The sequence below is a fragment of the Plectropomus leopardus genome, chromosome 12 (assembly GCF_008729295.1).
Source record: "Plectropomus leopardus isolate mb chromosome 12, YSFRI_Pleo_2.0, whole genome shotgun sequence".
Classification (NCBI taxonomy): Eukaryota; Metazoa; Chordata; class Actinopteri; order Perciformes; family Serranidae; genus Plectropomus; species Plectropomus leopardus.
In genome coordinates this window covers 23,148,911-23,167,145 of record NC_056474.1, presented here as the reverse complement: position 1 = coordinate 23,167,145, position 18,235 = coordinate 23,148,911, and the positions used below count along the sequence as shown (strand labels likewise).

The 18,235-nt window shown below is 40.0% G+C and overlaps 1 protein-coding gene across 1 annotated transcript in view; it reads right to left on the bottom strand.

Annotated features, from left to right (window-relative positions):
* Positions 1 to 18,235, bottom strand: part of LOC121951703 (supervillin-like) — a 50,567-nt gene that overhangs the window by 16,653 nt on the left and 15,679 nt on the right. Inside the window, 14 exon segments of the mRNA XM_042498144.1 lie at positions 48 to 203; positions 535 to 707; positions 799 to 976; positions 1,212 to 1,292; positions 1,671 to 1,766; positions 2,421 to 2,568; positions 3,156 to 3,233; positions 4,716 to 4,772; positions 6,997 to 7,082; positions 7,085 to 7,128; positions 10,561 to 11,086; positions 13,377 to 14,097; positions 15,448 to 15,513; positions 16,896 to 17,181. Of these exon segments, the coding sequence (XP_042354078.1) occupies positions 48 to 203; positions 535 to 707; positions 799 to 976; positions 1,212 to 1,292; positions 1,671 to 1,766; positions 2,421 to 2,568; positions 3,156 to 3,233; positions 4,716 to 4,772; positions 6,997 to 7,082; positions 7,085 to 7,128; positions 10,561 to 11,086; positions 13,377 to 14,097; positions 15,448 to 15,513; positions 16,896 to 17,181 (2,696 nt within the window).

Here is an 18,235-nt window from a genome sequence, read left to right as displayed (position 1 = left end):
TAGGAGCTTCAGAGATATATCTCAGCACAGTCAGAAGGTCTTTTTACCTTTAACCTGCATCAGCATGAGGTTCTTGTACGGCACAGCGCTGTTGTTGGACATCTGCTCAGAGATGTTGACGCTGCGCAGACTCACGCTGCTGAAGTTTTCTTTACTGGCTAGACCTGCCAGAGCAGCCTCGGAGTACTCAGAGGTTTTATTAACTGCAATAAAGAGTACACATTTTATTTTAAAAAAATATACAACTACAAAGGACAGAAAAATAGCACAAATGCTTTATTAAACTTTTAAGAAACTAAACTCCGACTGTAAACACTGCTACAGAAGTAGGTCATATGAGGCTGCATTACTACATTACTACATAATTACTACATTAGTTCTGTTTGTTTATCCTCTTAAAAAAAAAGGTGGAGATATATTTTTGTAGGCTGTAAAAAATAATAAAAGTTTCCAGTTTTCAACTGGGATTTTTGTCAACAGTAAGAAGAAATACTTGGACTTAATTGAGTCTTTCTGTCTCATGATTACACTCACTCTTCTCAGCCTTTATTCTCTTGCTCTCCAGCTGTGCCACATTCAGTCTCTGCTCGGTGTACTCGTGTCTGATGTCCTCTCTGGCTGCCAGCATCTTCAGAGGGTTTCTGGAGGCCTGGACATTCCTTGATGGCCGCACCGATCGCTTATGCTGCACCATGGCTGAAGTCAACCTGGAAAGGGAGAAAAACATGTGCATGAGCATGTATGAGTTGTGTGTGACATGTATGAGTTCTGTGCAGCCACCATTATTATTTTTCTTACTTGGGAGCCTGAGAGCCAAAGATGGAGTCAAAATCCTCATTGATCTCGATTCTGGTGGGCATGCGTGGAAACTCAGCAACACGTTTGTAGAACTTGGAGAAGATTTCGTCATCCAGCTTCATCACTTCCTTCACTGCCTTCTCAGTAACTGTTATGGTGGTTTCCTGCAAACCTGCCACTGATCAACACAGGAAAAAGGAGAAAGGAGATAAAACTCTAATGCAATAATAAAATCTGTACACACCAAGGACAAAATTTGCCCAAATAGCAGAAAACATGTTCAGCAACCCCCCCCACCAAATAAACAGACATGCAATTTTTTTCTTAGAGATCTGCTGCAGGTGACACAAAACATTTCTGAAGAGATATTAAATATCACTTAATGAGCTTAAAACCAGTGAGGAAGTACATACCTTTGCTATTTAGACGTCCCAAGAAGCTCTCCAACTTGTCTAGTTTCTTATCTGATTCCATGTCTGGTCTGGCCTCGATTTCTATCAATGACACAATTCAATATTACTAACACTAACATTTTTAACGACAGAAAAAATGCACAATTCTTTTTGTTTCAATATCATTTTTCAAAGAGGTATTCAAGCTATTCGTCTTTGTGTGCATGTGTGTGTTTTTATGAGCTTAATGACTTTAACTTGATGATTTTGTAAATAAAATATTTATATTATTGTATGTACACTTGTATATAGTTTAAAATATGTTTGTAGTACAAAGTGCTTCTGGCTAAAGCAACAACAAGTGTGAAAATTAACTTCAGTCCATTCTGGTTCAAACCACAGTTATTGGTAAAATCCTCTGACTGGGATTTCTTTCACGGAGGTGGCAGTGACGTCACAGGACTTGCAGATCTGTCTCACCCTCTTGTGGTTTGTTGACAGCAGGCAGGCCGCTCTTGAGTTTGGTGGAAACCGGTGACAGGATGGGACTGATAACAGAGGAGGAAGCTGCCAGGCCTGCCAACATTCAGACATACATGCATTGAGACAAAATATAAAATTTAATATGTGCCAGTTTATTTCAATTCCATTTCTATTTCCATTTATAATATATATTTCAATATACAGCTGTGATTAAGTTATGCTTTTTATGAAAATCAAGACAGTTTATCACCTACTATAGAAAAAAAATCATTACCTAAAGTTACCAAAGATATTATCAGTTCTTCCAGAAATAGGTATTTCAATTTCTAAGTTTCACAACAAAAACACAGCATCTTTGGTTTAAATGTTGTTCTGGTGTTCTGTACTCAGATTAGTGTCTCTGGGTGTGAAATTTCACTGGACAATTTCACACGTTAGCAGCACTTGATGGCAGTGTCAGGAAAACATAATATTGACAGAAAATCATTTATTTGTGCACAGAGGAGCTGTTTGATGGAAGAAAGTTTTGATTCTCATTTCATCAAATAATTAAACCGTGCATCAAAATCTAAAAGTGGCCAACAAATCTGAGTTTCTGAGTATCTGAGTTAGGGAAAAGGCATTTTGAAGGCCTCTTTGGTCTAATAAAATGGGTGTACTTGTGCATAAAAATCATACCAAGAGGTATTTTCAAACGGTGTACACCTCAGTGAAGATGGCTGGATAACAGCAGGTTTGTGCACTGACCTTTCTTGACCATACGAGCGGCCACGGTGTACTGGGTGGAATCATTGGCTGCTCCTTTGCCCTTTGTCTTCCAGGCATCCTCACGAATTGAAATCATCTGTTTTCTCTCCTCAATGGTCATCTGGGCCTCGATATCCTCTCCCACCTTCTGCACAGACAAGAGGAAATCAGACAAACCATTAAGTAATGAAATATGATTAAGCTCATGTGCCAAGTCTTGCATGCAAAAGCAACAAAGTCTGCACAATGAGGCTGACAGCTAGAATTTCAGGGTATTTTCAGTCACGCTGGAGTTATGTTCTTCGCAGGTTCAAGAGCTGCATTAAACTTAAAATGAGATCATAAAGCCAAACCAAAAAGCTTCCTGACACCACTGGATCTGCTGTCCAAGAGTCAGAGAGCGCCATCACTTCTCACAGAGCTTCACTATAACTTCATGTGACTCCACAATTCCCTCAGGAGCAATTATTCACGTAGTCACAGTGTCAAACCAAGCAGATATAAAACGATGTGATGCACTCAAACGTGCTCGCTGCATGTCCTCTGTAGCCTATATAAACTACTTTATTCCAGCATGGGAGTGATGGTGATACACTGCGTTTTTTTTCATGCAGTCACAATCAAATAAAACTCAACAAAACGCCCTTCACACCAGTAGCTATAAACCGAGCAGGAAAGATAAGACTCCATTCTGTACATGCAGCACATTCGAGCGTGCCATGTGCATGTCCTTACCTGACTGTGATGGTCAATATACTGACACTTTTGGCCAAGGGAGATAGTAGGGGAAAAGGTGGAAGAGAAGACAGGTTCCTGAGGATGTAGAGGTGGATGAAAAGTGAAAGAAAGTAAAGGAGGAAATGGAAGGAAAAACAACAAGCATGCAGATGAAGGAAGTAAGGGAGGGATGCAAAGGAGAGAAGGGCCAAAAACTGGGAATGCAACATGACTGTTAAACTACTCGCTATTCGCCAGCTTCCAAGTGCTGTAAACAACAGTGAACTGTACACAAAATAGACTTTGAAAATAGTATGTTGGTGTTCATTGTTGCTGATATACTTTCCATAAATATTTAGATATTTTTCACCTACCTGTACGTACATAAAAGTTAAATGTTTTTTTAGCTTTGTCATGCATATTTCAGCTGTATGTTTATTTCTCTAAGTACTTTGGGAGCAATAAAAATGTGTCAAATTGAAATAAAGCTAATTCTGATCGATTTTAAATATGTTTTGGAACATACATGCACAATGTAAATATCAATTTGTTCTCTTTCAGGAACCGTGAATTACAGTGAATTAAAAGATCATGCTTCCTAAATTAAAAATGCTCTTAAAATCTATTCTCTATTAAATACAATGTTTTCACTGTTAGTAACAAAGACAATAACTGCAAAAAAAAAAAAAAGCTTTTTGTTGAGCCAGGAAAAGCTTGTCTCAGACACAGAAAGTCACATATTCAATAACTGTTGCGGCGAAAACACAACTTAAAGCTTAAAGGTGCATTCAGTAATAGTTGGTTTTAAAATATACCATATCTATACCATCCAAAACCTTTTTTTGCTTGCAACGATTTACTATTTTAGACAATACAAAGTTCACTCATGAAACTCTCATTCAAGTGTTTTTTTTTTTACCTTCTTCACATTCTTTAATTTGAATAATCTTTCAATTTCAGTGATCCATCTCTGTCTTTCAAAAATTATTTTCTGATATATATTCTTGTATTAAATTTTTTATATATTTTAGCTCGAAGACATTTTGTTTTGTGCTTGGAAAACATTTCTATATTTATATGTATTCTCTCTTCTCTTCTCTTCTCTCTCTCTAAATAAAACTGTGCATATTTGTACAAATGTAAAGCCATCACAGCATAATGACGTGTTTTCCAAAAAAGATCTGATTTTGCTTGCCCTAGTCATTATTATGTGTACAATGTCTGGAGAAAGTATAAATAATATATTACTAGACAAAAATGCTAATTGAATGTTTTGATCTGAAAGGCAACACAAGCTGCATTCAGATGTGAACTTTCCTTTAGTTTGAAGTAAATTGATTACTTAATGCCCCTTTTAGACAGAATCGGAAGAAGAAAAAGCATAGAAAAGTGCCAGCACCACCCCACCATCTCAGTAGCTTTACAGACTTGAAGTAAAGAAAAAAGCACCCACAGACCCCCAGATGAGCAGAAGCCGTCAAAGAACACAAAGTCCACACAAAGCTGTGATTGGACGACACACGTCCCACACGAAGCTGATTGGGTGAGGGTTGGTGTGCGGCCCACACTGGGTCTTACCCATAGCTGTTCAGACACAGACACAGCAGAGTAATCTTGAACGACCACCCCTTCCTCCTGAGGGGTTAAACACAGTGGAAGTTCTCGGTCAGAGGAGAGAAAGGGGGGGGGGGGGGGGGGGTATTGTTGCTGTAATGGGTTTAGGGGGAGACTGCCTGAAGGATTACCATCGAGGGTTTAAGCAGGCAGTTTTGCCCAACAGAATACTAATGTGAAGAAGATGAACTGCAGGAAAAAACGTGTTAATCCTGAAAGTAATTCTTTGATTTTATTTATTTAATTCTAGCTGCTGTATTAACCAGTAGATGTGCATATGAATAAGAGATTCTTGTACCACCACTTTCTGTCAAATACGATTTTAAAGTCATTATTAAAATTTAGCCCGGAGCTTACCCTAATCTAATCTTGTTATAAAACAAGAGATGGAGAGTCTATTCTGCAAACCCCAAGACTGCTAATTCTACAGGAGCAGACTGTCCCATATGCCTCCTGGTCTACAGCCTATGGGGTGCTGGATGCTGCACTGATCTGGACCAGTGGGCTCAAACAACAGATGGACTGAAGGAGGAAATGAAAGGGGCACTTAGCTAAAAGAGCGGAGACAGGAGCTGGCATGGTAACCATGAAGGATGGGGGCTGAAATGTGGCTCTTGTGTTTTATTTTGGCTACTTTGGTAAAGCTGTTCGACCATCATCACCCAGAAATTTAACTCTTTTTGAAAAATGTGTTTGTATATTAAAATCAGGACTCCAAAATGATCTATATAAACTCCCACTAAGATAACAACACAGTAGCAGGGCAATAGCAAAAGGGTAAAATGATGGAAAATGTCTATTTTTTCCCTACTGCTTATGGCAGAATATAGCCAGATGTACTGTTGAGATTTCAGAGATCTATACAGAACTCAGCTTTCCAATTGTATCCATTAGCCCTTTAAAAATTTGTTTGAATGCAGTGATGCCCCTGGGACACTTGTCAGTTCCTGTTTGGCCTGCCTATGCTCTTTGTTTCAGGATCTCCCTCCCTGCTCGGCTCCTCCCACCTCGTTGTTGAGATTTAACCCACCTGCCAAAGCCTATTTAAGCCTGGCCATTTCCAAGATGGCACCCTCTCTCCTCCTGTAAAGCTGGTGCCTGCCAGGCACCCCAACATAGTTTTTTTTTGGTTTGTTTGGTTAGCCTTTTGTTTCCTTATGGTTTGATTTAGCACCCACACGCTTCATGCACCCAACACCCACACCTCACCACTGATGACTGACCTACATCTTGGTTTGCTCTTGTTTGTGTTATCTTTAATAGATTTATTGTTAATTTAAATGGCAACTGTGTGGTCCTCCCGTCTTTGATATGCTCTTGAATGAGCTGGGCATAACAAGAGGGGGCTCGTACGGTTTGTGCAATCTTTTGAGTTAGTCTGTGTGTTGCAATTGCCCCTATGTGACCTGTTTATCAGGTAGGGGGTTGAGACAGTTTAACTCTTTCTTGTGTGAACTGCATGTGAGCTGCATCCAGGGAGAACAGTGAGTTTAAGTTCTACTTTATGTCTGTTTTGTTGTGTTATCTTTAATAAATTTATTGTTACTTTAAATGTTTATTGTGTGGTCCCCCCTTCTTTGTTATGCTCTTGAACGAGCTGGGCATGACAATGCTTAAAAAAAATACACAGGAAGAAGACAATGACCAAATTAAGAAGAAATTACCTAGAAATGAGTAAGAAATTAGTAAAATGAAAAAAAAATTACAAGAAAATTAAATGAAAATAGTGTGTCTGTATATATATATATATGTGTGTTTTATTTCCTTTTTTTATTTTAATGTCCTACCTATGGACCTCTTTGACCTGAGTCCTTAATAAAGTTTTGAACTGAATTGAATTTAAATGCACACACACACACGCACACACAAAAACAAAAATGAATGGAAAAGTAAAACAACAAAAAAAAACAGAGAAATGCCCTGAAATAAAAACCTGCTTAAAAAGTATATTTCTGTAAAATAATCTTAAATATATAATATAATAATTAGAAAAAGTTCTCAGGAAATTTTTCCCTAGCTTTTGAATTTATTTTTTTTTTTAATTCCATGTTTGTGTAAGAAATTGCTCTCTTGGGTTCAGAGACTTAAATACTTCTTAGAGGCATCTGAATCCAGCACAAGAAAAGTGATCTCAATCTAGGTTTCAAAGGGTTAAAGCACAACAACTTGCAACTCTTTAGAAAAAATAAGATATATGATTTGAGTTATCCCTCATTAACACTGCGAGCGAGCAGATCGGACTGACCTTCTTCTCGCAGGTCTGCTCCGTCTCCCATAGCTGAGCCTGCTGCTCAGTGGATGCCACCTTAACCACTTCTTGTTTTTTGTTGATCTGTTCCTCCAGTCCTCCTCGCCGCTCTTCTTCAGCAGTGCCACTCTGACATTAAACAAAAAAAAAATCAATTTTAATAAGATCAGTTGGCAAAAAAGCTAACTTATAAGCAACCCTGTTTATACTGTCTGTTCTTAATGACTTGTCTCAGTTTTATCTATTGACATTTTATTTGAAAGGGACCACATGTACAAAAATAATTTTCAGCACTTGAAATCTGAAGCATTACCCAGAGATATAACCAAAAACTCATTTCTCATCCCCAGTCCCCAGGTGGGTGTACAACAAAACAAACAGCATATGCAGTATACTGCACACAAAGCAAAAGTGTGTTCACTATGTACACAGCCATAGTATTCACATGGTATCCACAGAACAGTTGTCGTTGTTGTTGTTGTTCAATTAGCTGAGAAGGATTACAGAAACTTACATTTATTTTTGCATTCCTGATTCTCCATCCATGGCCTTTTTAGCATCACAGAAAAATAATTAAAAATTCTAAAAAAAAATATATCATGGAAGGAAGGGAGTTGCAGTTTTTTTTCTATATTTACCGAAACGTGCTGAAATTTTGTGGATCATATCTAACAAAGTAAGATTTTTTTTAAAAAATTGCTACTTAAGTGGGAGAAAAGAGGGAGAAGTGGATATGAAGATCTTTAAATTCTTCCCTACCAAGTTACCAGGACTTCAAAAACTTTATTCACTTTAAAGCTAACTTCAAAAAATTAAAAAAATACTGAAGAAATGGGCTCAAAGCTGGAAAAGCAGCAGTCAAATTTGATTTCAGATCTTTTAGTTGCTGTTTCGAAAAATACCAAAAGGAACTGGCAGAGTCAGGATAGACAGTGATGTGTGCAACGAGTCATTTTGGCTAGCAGATAGATGGGGAGCTCCAGAATAAGTGATGCTGACCTGGTTAAAAATCGGCAACAGCACATTTTATCCTTGTGTTAAGCTGTGTTTTGTTGAACTGGGTTGGACCTTTTTAATTGCTAACATTTTCTACATTCCCATGGGATTTCATTTTAAGGTCTGACAGTTAATGTGATCAACCAAGAAAATGATCAAATACAGGGAACAAAAACTGTCCTGCATTTCCATTATGCCCATAAAGGTCATTAGAAAATAATCATTCAAGAGTGAAAAACCAGGTCAGAGATTTCTGCTCTGCAACCAGAAAATGTGACTGTTAAAAAAAGACCTCCAAAGTGCTGATAACTGATGGCTGAGGGGTAAAAGAAAGTATGTCATCATCTCCGCTGCCTGAGTGTGGACAGGGCAGAAATGAGGGCATTAGGAGGAATCTGTGAAATCTCTGAGGATTTCTCCTCCAGTCCACACGGCTCTGAAAGGAGAAACACAATGTTGCTAAAAATGAATCTCTCACACCTCCAAAAATGTAATAGGGTGGAAAAAAAACCTACATACTGCAAGGACGGGGAGAAAGTGACTCGCGCCTGATTCTGTCAAACGCTGCGAATTTATGAGGCACTGTCTGATCTCTGCTGACATCTCAGTTTTCACCTTGTGAAGGGCCGAGCTCTGACTCGATTCTGGATTTGTGAATGGAATCAAGGTTAATTTGTGCCTGCAGCTTTGCTAGACATCAGCTTTTAAGGAGCACTTTAACCCCATGCCTTTATTATGGATCAGCCTTTATTTTCAGTTTTTCAGAGATCTGGTTTTCATTTGATAATCTGCAGCAGATTGGGAGTCACTGTGATAGCAATCAGAAAGTTGTTTTTTTCAGTCAAGAAAAAGGAGCTCCCTTTACCACTGATCACAAGTTCTAACCACAATGCATGTGTGAAGTTATACTGATGAATAGAATTAACTTATTTATTTCTCCTTTCATGTCACGCATATCTTACAAAACTACTGAACATTAGTGCAGAGTTGTGGCTCTTATTTTTTTCATTGGTGACTGATGGATCACAAATAAACATACCAAACCTTTTTTTATATTTTCAGCGTTGTTGCCTGCAACGAGTCAGGGTAATGCAAATATGATTGTTCTCCACACTCTATTGGTACATGTGGTGAAAGCTAAAGTAACATAGGGTTCCTATACATATTCAGTTTCAAAACTGCATACTTTTCCAGACTCAAATCTCTATACCTTCCGACAATTTTTAAAACCACATTTTATATCTGAGTACAAGGACCTAGAATGAGTTTGAGAAAAAAGTTAAATAATTAAATTTTCATGATGCCTGTGCAGCCTTGTGTATTCACTGTGTCCATGGAAACGACGCTGAATTCAGCCTTAAACATATGCTCTCCTGCGTAGAAAAGACAGCTTGTTAACTGATAACCACATCACTGCATAACTCCTAAATGGTCAGGCAAGCTTACTGTTTGGTTATTTGTGATCTGTAATGCAATTTAATGATATACATAATTCTTGCCCTGCTTTTGACAACATCATGCTCATTCTGGCACGCACAAGGCTCCATTGAAAAACACTGAAATTGTGAATTAAGAAAACAGAATAGGGGCAATATTCTGGAAACAAAAAGTATTTCTTTTTTCCATACTTATCTGGAAATGACTAAAATCTAATTCTGGACTTTCCCATACTGCATAGGAACCCTGTATTGGTCTGTTTGCATGGTCATATGTTTGTTCACAAATAATGTATGTTTAGTTTTAGTCTTGATCTCTCTCCAAATTTATTTATCTGCCCAACAAACATAAGCCAGAGCCTTGATACAAGTTAGAAACTGACAGAGAGACAAAGAGTCACAAAAGTGCAGGAGAGAGAATGCAAAAAAGCATAAAAAAAACAAACAAAACCGAAACTTTAATTTAGTTTGTCTCTAACTGTGGTTACTCAATAAATATCAAAGACGATAAGGGACTGGCTACCTTGCATAGAGATAAGCTGTGGTTAAAATTCACATTTTGTTGGTGTGACAGGGGGTGAGGAGAGGAGGAAAAATGCAGTACAAACCCACTGTGCCACATTTTGAAATGTTGCAATTAAAGTTCCATCATTATTTTTCAGCATTTTTTTGCCAAATCATCCTGTTTACTTGTGGCCTGGTAGCAGATAATCTTAGATCCAATACTGGCCTGCAGTCCAGTAAAGATAAAATAACAATAACACCAAACATCATGGGTCCTGTTGCAAGGTACAGTGTCAGAGAAGTGTGCTGTAATCTTAAAATGATGTTAGATCCGTGTTTTTTAGCAGCGAGTGTCAGCCACTGGCAACTCAGCCAGTTGGGCTCACAACCTGAACAGTGGCATTAACCTATATACAGTAGGTATAGCAACTTTAATAATCCCAACAGGGAAATTCAGGTTTCCAGCAACAGCTCAGTACCATGTTGTAAAGACATAAAAAAAACAGAAGAGAGAAAAAAAGGACAGAAAAACCAATAGAAGTAGTATAAAAAAATATAAGACTAATAATGACTGACTAATAATGTGCTTTTAAATCTTCAACCCAAACCCTCAGCTGTCACTCACCTCTCCTTGATGGACATCTGTTTGGTGGACATGCCGTCAGACAGTTGGTCTCCAGAGTCTGTGGGGGACAGCAGATCTCCAGAATGGACACTGTGCTTGCTGAGGTCCTCGCTGTGGTCCAGGGGCAGCGACTGGGACTTGACCAGTGCCTGGGGGAAGGACTGGGGCTTGGGTGGTGTTTGTGGAGGCACCTGGGGTTTAGGCTGGGGCTGAGGGGCTGTCTGCAGATAAGGCTTAGGGAGAGGTTGGACAAATCCCTGAGGTTTGGGCTGGGTTTGTGGGGACTGAGTGAAAGGTTTGGGATACGTTGGTGGGGGCTGAGAGGGCTGGGAGTACGGCTGGAGCTGGATGTCGACCGAAGGTTTGGGGGCTGTTGGAGGAGGCTGTTGTGTGAGGGGTTTAGGGAGAGTTTGAGGAGGCTGGATGTTGGTTTGCTTCTGAGGCTGGCTGCTTGAAACGTGAGACACTGTCCTGGATGACACCTTAGCTATCAGTGGCCTCAGTGGCGCAGGATGATCCGGCAAGTCTGAAAAAGAAGATAAACAGTCTATAATCACGCATCAACAATGTCGGCACAGAGGAAGAGAGTCTCTGCACCATAAGGCTCTGAGATAACATCATCATCTCTCTTTTGGCGAGAACGGGTGAAGTTACAGCCCATCAACACAGTTTTCGGCCTTTGTTTAATATCGAGTGTAAACCACAAATGTTGTGCACAAATGATCCCACGTAAGCGCTGTTAGATTGTCCACCATATTAGGTGAATGCGCTGTCACAACTAACATTCTGCAGACTTAAAAACTTTATCTCAAAACACCAAATCACCAAATATTCGTAATGAACTCGCAAATCTGATTCCACTGGCAAAATTCTCAGTCGAGCACAGGCCTACTGGTATTGCAATTGTGATATGATTTGCGATATTGGAGGGATTGATCATTTTTACAACATTAATCTCATTTTCATTGAAAAACTCATTAAAATGAATAGGGGGATTTTTCTCTGCTAAACAAAGATGTTTTCTTAAGTTAGTAGAATTTGCTGAATAGGCCAGGACATCTCTGCAGCATGACAATATTCAATTTAAAATGGTGTTTTGATGCACATTTCACCTTAAAAAAAATATTTCACCTCCTGCACTTTAAAAAATTACAGTGGGCAATACTGCAATTTTGATCAAATTTTGACGAATTGTTCAGCCTTAGTTGGATGCAATGGAAGAAATCCACATTTTTTTTCAATGACATTTATTTTTACTTGTTTTTGCTCTGACTGGGATGTGATTAAGGTACATACAATTTTTTTTTGTAAATTTATTTGATACTGATATCATATGAAAATGCAAATGAATAACGCTCCAAGTTAAGCTTAATTATGGTGGTGGAAAAACGGCATGGTTATTTCACAGGGGTCCCTTGACCTCTGACCTCAAGATATCTGAATGAAAATGGATTCTGTGGGTACCCATGAGTCTCCCCTTTACAGACATTCTAACTTTATGCTAGTCCCATGCAATTTTTTGTTGTTATTTGATCCCTAATCTACACAATCTGGTAAGAATTGCTTTACTTCATCAATATGGACTTAAAAAACGGTTTTGAAATGCAAAAAAATGGAACTGAATTCATTGTCATTAAAAAAATGCAATTCATCTCAATTATCTATTGAAATCCTGTGATTAATTGTGATTTAGAAATAAATTGTTTTACAGCCCTAATTTTTACTTATTGTTTGATTAGCGTAAATCCCCAGTTACCCAGTCCTCATCTCTGAAAGGCCTGCATGCACACATGCAGCTGCTTTTGCAGAGGCAATATGATTAGTATGAACTAAAGCCTGCTGTGTACAGTATGCTGGTCACATTTTGGGGACTCCTCTCACAACTGGGGACAAAACACTGGTCCCGACAAGTAAAATGTCTTAGGCTTAAGACGTTCTTAGTTAAGGTCAGGGTTAGGGTCAGTGATAGGGGTGTAGTGGTTATGTCCGCAGGGAATGATACTAAGTCGATACAAGTCCTGCTAGCCTTATGAGTCTAATAGACTATACTTGAATGAGAATCTATCCACGCAGAAGTAAATAAGAGTACAGCCTGCAGACAAGGCGTCCATTGTGTCCTTCCTGTCCTCTACCTGCTTCATGTAAGTGTCGACCAATTGTTCTGTACCCTCTCACTGAGTGCTGATGATCCTCTGCACTGTTTGTGTGCATGCATGGGAAAAAACCACCCCTGGACACATTCTGCATCAGCACATAAAAACAGGTCAGGTCTATTATACTGTAGTGTGAGCAAGGCTAGCCCACAGGCGTTAATATGGTGCATGGGGACCACAGCCCCTTTATAGGCCACGGCAGTGTGCACACACAGTTCGATCTCAAAATCTCCGGCTGTTTGCTGACAAACGGCATGTCAGGAAAAGGTCTTCCTCTTTCTAGACAAAGAGGAGCCACGAGGCAAATGCATGGAAAAATATGCTAATTAGATGCAGCTTCAGACGTCTCTCTCTCTCTCTCCTTCACACTCTCTCTCTCTCTGTATCTGCCAAATCAAATACCCCCAGCTGGGACAAGTGTGTGTGTGCAGCCGTCAGAAAGCAATCATGCGTGGGAGCACGCTGCATAAGACAATGAGGATAATGAGAACAGTCCCTTCCCTAGACATTGCTTCCTCTTTTTTTGTCACTGCCTTTCTCTCTTTTCTTTATGTCCCCTCCATTGTAATCTCCTTTCCCACATCCCTCCTTTTACCCACAACCCTGTATTCCCCCCCCCCCCCCCCACTCCTCTCCATCTCTTTTCTGTGTGAAGCCTCCTACCTGAGATGCCCGGCTGGCTCCGGCCACCGCTCCTCTCCTGCTCCTGTGTGGAGGAGCTGTGAACAGCCTCTCTCAGGTACCCTCCTCTTCCTCTTCCCTCAGCTCTCTCCCTGCTCTCTTGGGAGTGTCCGTCTGCGGCTCTCCAGCTGGGCAGAGGCTCTGTCTCGCCCCTCCACAAAGAGGGCTCTGCAGAGTGCTGAGGCTGAGGATGCTGCTGCTGCCTGCTGTCCCGGTCCCTGTCGGGGGAGTGCAGCTTTCCCTGAATGCTGCCGTCTTGGATCTCCTCTCTGGCTCCTCCCTGCTGTCTCCCCCTAACCTCCTCCTCCTGACGCTCTCTCCAGCCCTCCTCCGCAGCCTCCCCCTGCTGTCTGTGACCAGGAGAGGAGGTGGGACCAATAGGCGCCCCCGCTTTCTCTCGGCTCTCAGGGATGGGAAGGGAGGAGTTGAGCTCAGGCTCAGGGTGGCCTGGGTCCCCGCTCTGGGTCATGGAGAAATACCTCAACGCCCTCTCCTGGTGGCTGCTTGTGGTGCTGGGAACCTGTTGTTGGGCAGGGATGTAGGGCACAGCAGTGGACTTCCCTGGACGGTGACCATCATCATCGCCGCTGCTGCCTGGCGTGATGGTTACCGCGGTTACGGATGCTTGGGAGGTGACGGCTGCCACGGAGCGGATCAGAGAGGCTGACAGGGGCTCCAGTTTGATCTCACCACCGTTTTTTAGCTGCAGGAATAGCAGGAATGATGTCATATTTTTGGGACACATAGAATATCAACAACAAACTGACTGAATTGATATGGAGAGGGAATGGATTAATTGTAGCTGAGGCAGGGAAGTTAGAGATTAATGGAGGTATTTGTTGCTGTTACAGAAGCTATTTGATGATGAGCAGATGTATGGATGGAAGAATAAGGTGGGATGACAAAGAGGATTAAAGGTAGAAGAAAAACAGATGGACGGATGAGGGGAAAGACAGCAGCAATCAAAGCAAATCAGGGAAACATTTTAGTAGTTTGGGAATGCCCATGAGCTGTATCATGTCATTCACAAAATGGCAGCATGAAGCACAGACTTTGACACAAACGAATCATTAGGACAAAACAGGCAAAACATTTACCTTCACAGTTATGTGACTCTTGTAAAAAACCTAAATTCTGTTTAATTATAAACTATTTTGCATGGATCTGGTCTGGTGACATTTACTTTGTGTTCATATTTGCTTGTTAACCAACTTAATATTTGTTTTTTATACTGCATGAATTGATCAGTGGTGAATTTCAGTATGTTTCCATCTGGCTTATTTCCATAAATGTGGCCAGTGTGACTCCTCGTGTCATGCTAAGAAAGTGAATTTAAGAAAGAATAAAATGTCGATGTATCCCTGAGAGAGGAACACTACCTAATTTCAAACTATATCATAAATGCCAATATAAATACAGATAAAAAATGTTAAGGAAATTGTATAATTTGCTTGTAATACAGCCTTAAAGGCCCTAAAAACACAACATTAAAGCTTTTCAACTATTAGCATCAATATTAGTGTGTTGAATTTTGAAATTGAAATCCATCTCTCCTTCTGATGGCTTCAGTAGAGATGCTAAAACTCTACACCAGACTACTGCCAATTGATTTTGGTTGAGATACAAGGTCTTTGCATTGACCCACACACATTTCTGCACACAGCCAGATCCATCCACATACTTCCCAAATAAGCTTTTTTATTTTTTTTTATTTTGCTAGTTTATTCAGGTTTGGAGGAAGCCAGAACAAACTAGCATGCAGTATTTGCAGTCGAAAAATCTCATGCTTGTTGTGCAGTAAACAAGCATGTCATAAAAGCTGCTTACAACTTAAGATGAGGACCCAGGGAAAACAAACAAAGCAACATCTACCACGTCTGCATTACAAACTTAAAAACACACACTGAATTGGATTTATGGACATCGTCAAGCTCAGCTCAGCTATTGTAAGCAAGACAAGACAACGCTGGTCACTGGTGGGGCCGATCAGATCAATCAAAAGCGGGATCATTTGATGCAACCAGTCAGAAACTACAGGCAGTAGGGGTCTTACATGTTCTCCCTGATTGGCCTCTAAGTCACCGTTACACACCGCAGAGGCTACCGGCAGCTCAGCTTCCTGCATGAACACCAGTGATTGAATGTTGAAAATATGGTGGAGGTCAAGCCAATCTAACAGGAAGCATCTAACACTGTGTTTTAGTCTCAGTGTCTTCAGAGAAGCGGAGGAAGGAATATCAATTCTTATCCTACGTTTGCACTGCACTTTACCTGTACTGTATATATATCATTATATCTGTGCAAGGTGGGGACACATCGGGCAATGTTTTTGCAAAGTAGATGAAAAAGCATCCCATCAACAAGCAACAAAATGAGATTTCAAGTCTCAGACATATTTTTTGATGCAGTATGATTCTTCATGACTAAATCAACATCACTTTGCTGTGCAGTTTTCAGAGCTTCCATGTGTGAATTGTTGGTCATTTATGACATCTAGAAGGGACTGGATTTAAAAGCAAAAGCAGAATAAACTTTGTGACATCTGTTCATTTCGTCATATTTGAGAGTCATCCAGCTGCAGAATCATGGCGCACGGGTGCACTGCAAAACACCCACTGCAGTACACGTGACCTGGAAGTGCATTGTCTGTTGCTTCAGGCCTCTGTACTGTAGGAAGATTTTACATCCAAATAATCTTATAATTCAAGGTTTTTCATCACAATTAATTTACAATGTCTCCTGCACATTAGTTCTAATGCACTACTTATTAAGGCCACAAATCTGTGCATTACACTACTGTTGGTATTCTATGTGCTAACTTTATGTTGGTGTCTGCGCCTCTAACATTGCCTGCACAAAAATGTTTTGGGGACTTTTTTCCCTCATTTAAACTTTACCATATTCATTATTAATTCATTTTTTTATTTTATGGAGGCAGTTAGGATGGATGCCACCAAGGTGAGTGAGTGGGTTTGGGATGAGAAAGCAGGGAAAAAGTGAATCTATTGTAATCTACGCTAAGCTCTCCTGAACTAATATGTTTTAGAGGTTGCATGCCTTTAAACCTTTGAAACCCTGAGCAAATTCACTTGATTTCTTTCAAATCAAGGGAAGGAGGCAATGAGCAACAAAGAAGAAATTCTGATAATTAGCAATAAATAAAGCTTTTCCCTTGATTTTTTTTCTCCTTATACTCTTTCCCCTAGCTTTTTAAGAATATTTTTCTAAATATATTAATTTCTTGCAATTTGTGGAACATTTATTACCAAAGGTTTTAAATACTTGTGAAAGGAGTCTACAAGGATCACAAGAAATGTAATGTCGCTCCAGGTTTCAAAGGGTTAACATTGCTGACTCTTGTAAGTTTGTTGCTCAGAAGTGTAGATGAAATGTATTATCTTTGATCTTGAGAAGATTCTTAACTTCCTGCAACTTTTATAACTCATATTTTACATCTGAAAATGCAAGAAAAAACGGTGCATGAAGTAAAACCTTTTCTACCTTCTCCACCTCTCCCTGGGTAATGGGTTGAGTCTGAAACCGGGTGTTGGCCCTGCGCTGGCGGGTGTCTCCTCTGGCCCCCTCTGCAGTCTTGCCCGTAGGTTTAGCGAGGCGGTTGAAGAGGGCCATCTTCTCAGCCAAGGTGAGGGTGGACAGGTCCGGTTCGTCGTTTAAAGGCTCCTGGCCATCTCCCTCCACCCCAGCACCGGGAGCTTGAACTGGTTTCTCCTGGGTCTCCTTCTCCTGATCCTGGACTGCTGAACTTGGCTGAGAGGGGCCCTGGATGCTGGGTAGAGACAGGGGAATGTCAGTGGAGGAGGGATGAGTGTAAGTCTTCTAATACTCATCTGATATCATTGGTTTTTAAACAAACATGATGATAAATGTCTGGTGACATTTTTATTTTTACCCATGATAAAAAAAAACCCTAACAGTTAATACATGCATTACTATCACGATTCCTGCATCTGGATGGCAAAAATTTGACACTGGAAGTATCTAAGATATAAAATGTCAGAGTTCCCACACATTTTCATGGGAAAAATTTCAAAACTTTTCCATGACTTTTCAAGAACCCAAAATGTATTTACTTTTTTCTTGCTCCACTTGCCCAGCATTTGTCAAACTGTGATGGTAAACAAAATTTCACACACACAGCAAAGTTATGTCGACAGCTACAGAAATTTAATTTGCTGTTATGTTACATTGTGTGGACTTGAATTACGAAAAATTACTGTAACAATTTCACTACACAAAACTCCACAACTTTTCCAAATCTTTCAGTGATTTTTATGACTTTTACGGGTCTCTAAAATATATTTGTAAAATTCCATTACTTCCAGGTTCTTCATGACCATAGGAACCCTGAAATATGAGGTTTCTAGACTGTAATAGACGGTAAGGGGTCTAAAATTAAATTAGAGACTTGATTTGAGGCACTATATTTATGTCAGCAATAAAACACCACATCCAGTTGCCTTTTATTTAGTAATTTTAGATATCCTATGATATTAATAACATGGAAGATTGAAATTTAACAAAACATGCAGTGTTAAGGTATCAAAAACAAAAGTATTCCTTTGTTAAATATCAAAGAACTGAACATTCATGCAAATACCAGCTTGTAAATAACTGCGACCACTGGGTCAGATTACAAGCAGAGAGAGACATAAGTAGATCAGCACACATATGCCAGATAATCATATAATGCACTCTGAGGATATGGCGATCTCGCAGCAGTGTGCTAAGTTAAACCAGGGTTGGTAAACAAACTGCAGGACACGTGAACCGAGACATGCAGAGAGCTTTAACTGGCTTGACCTCTGACCTTTCCACCAGAT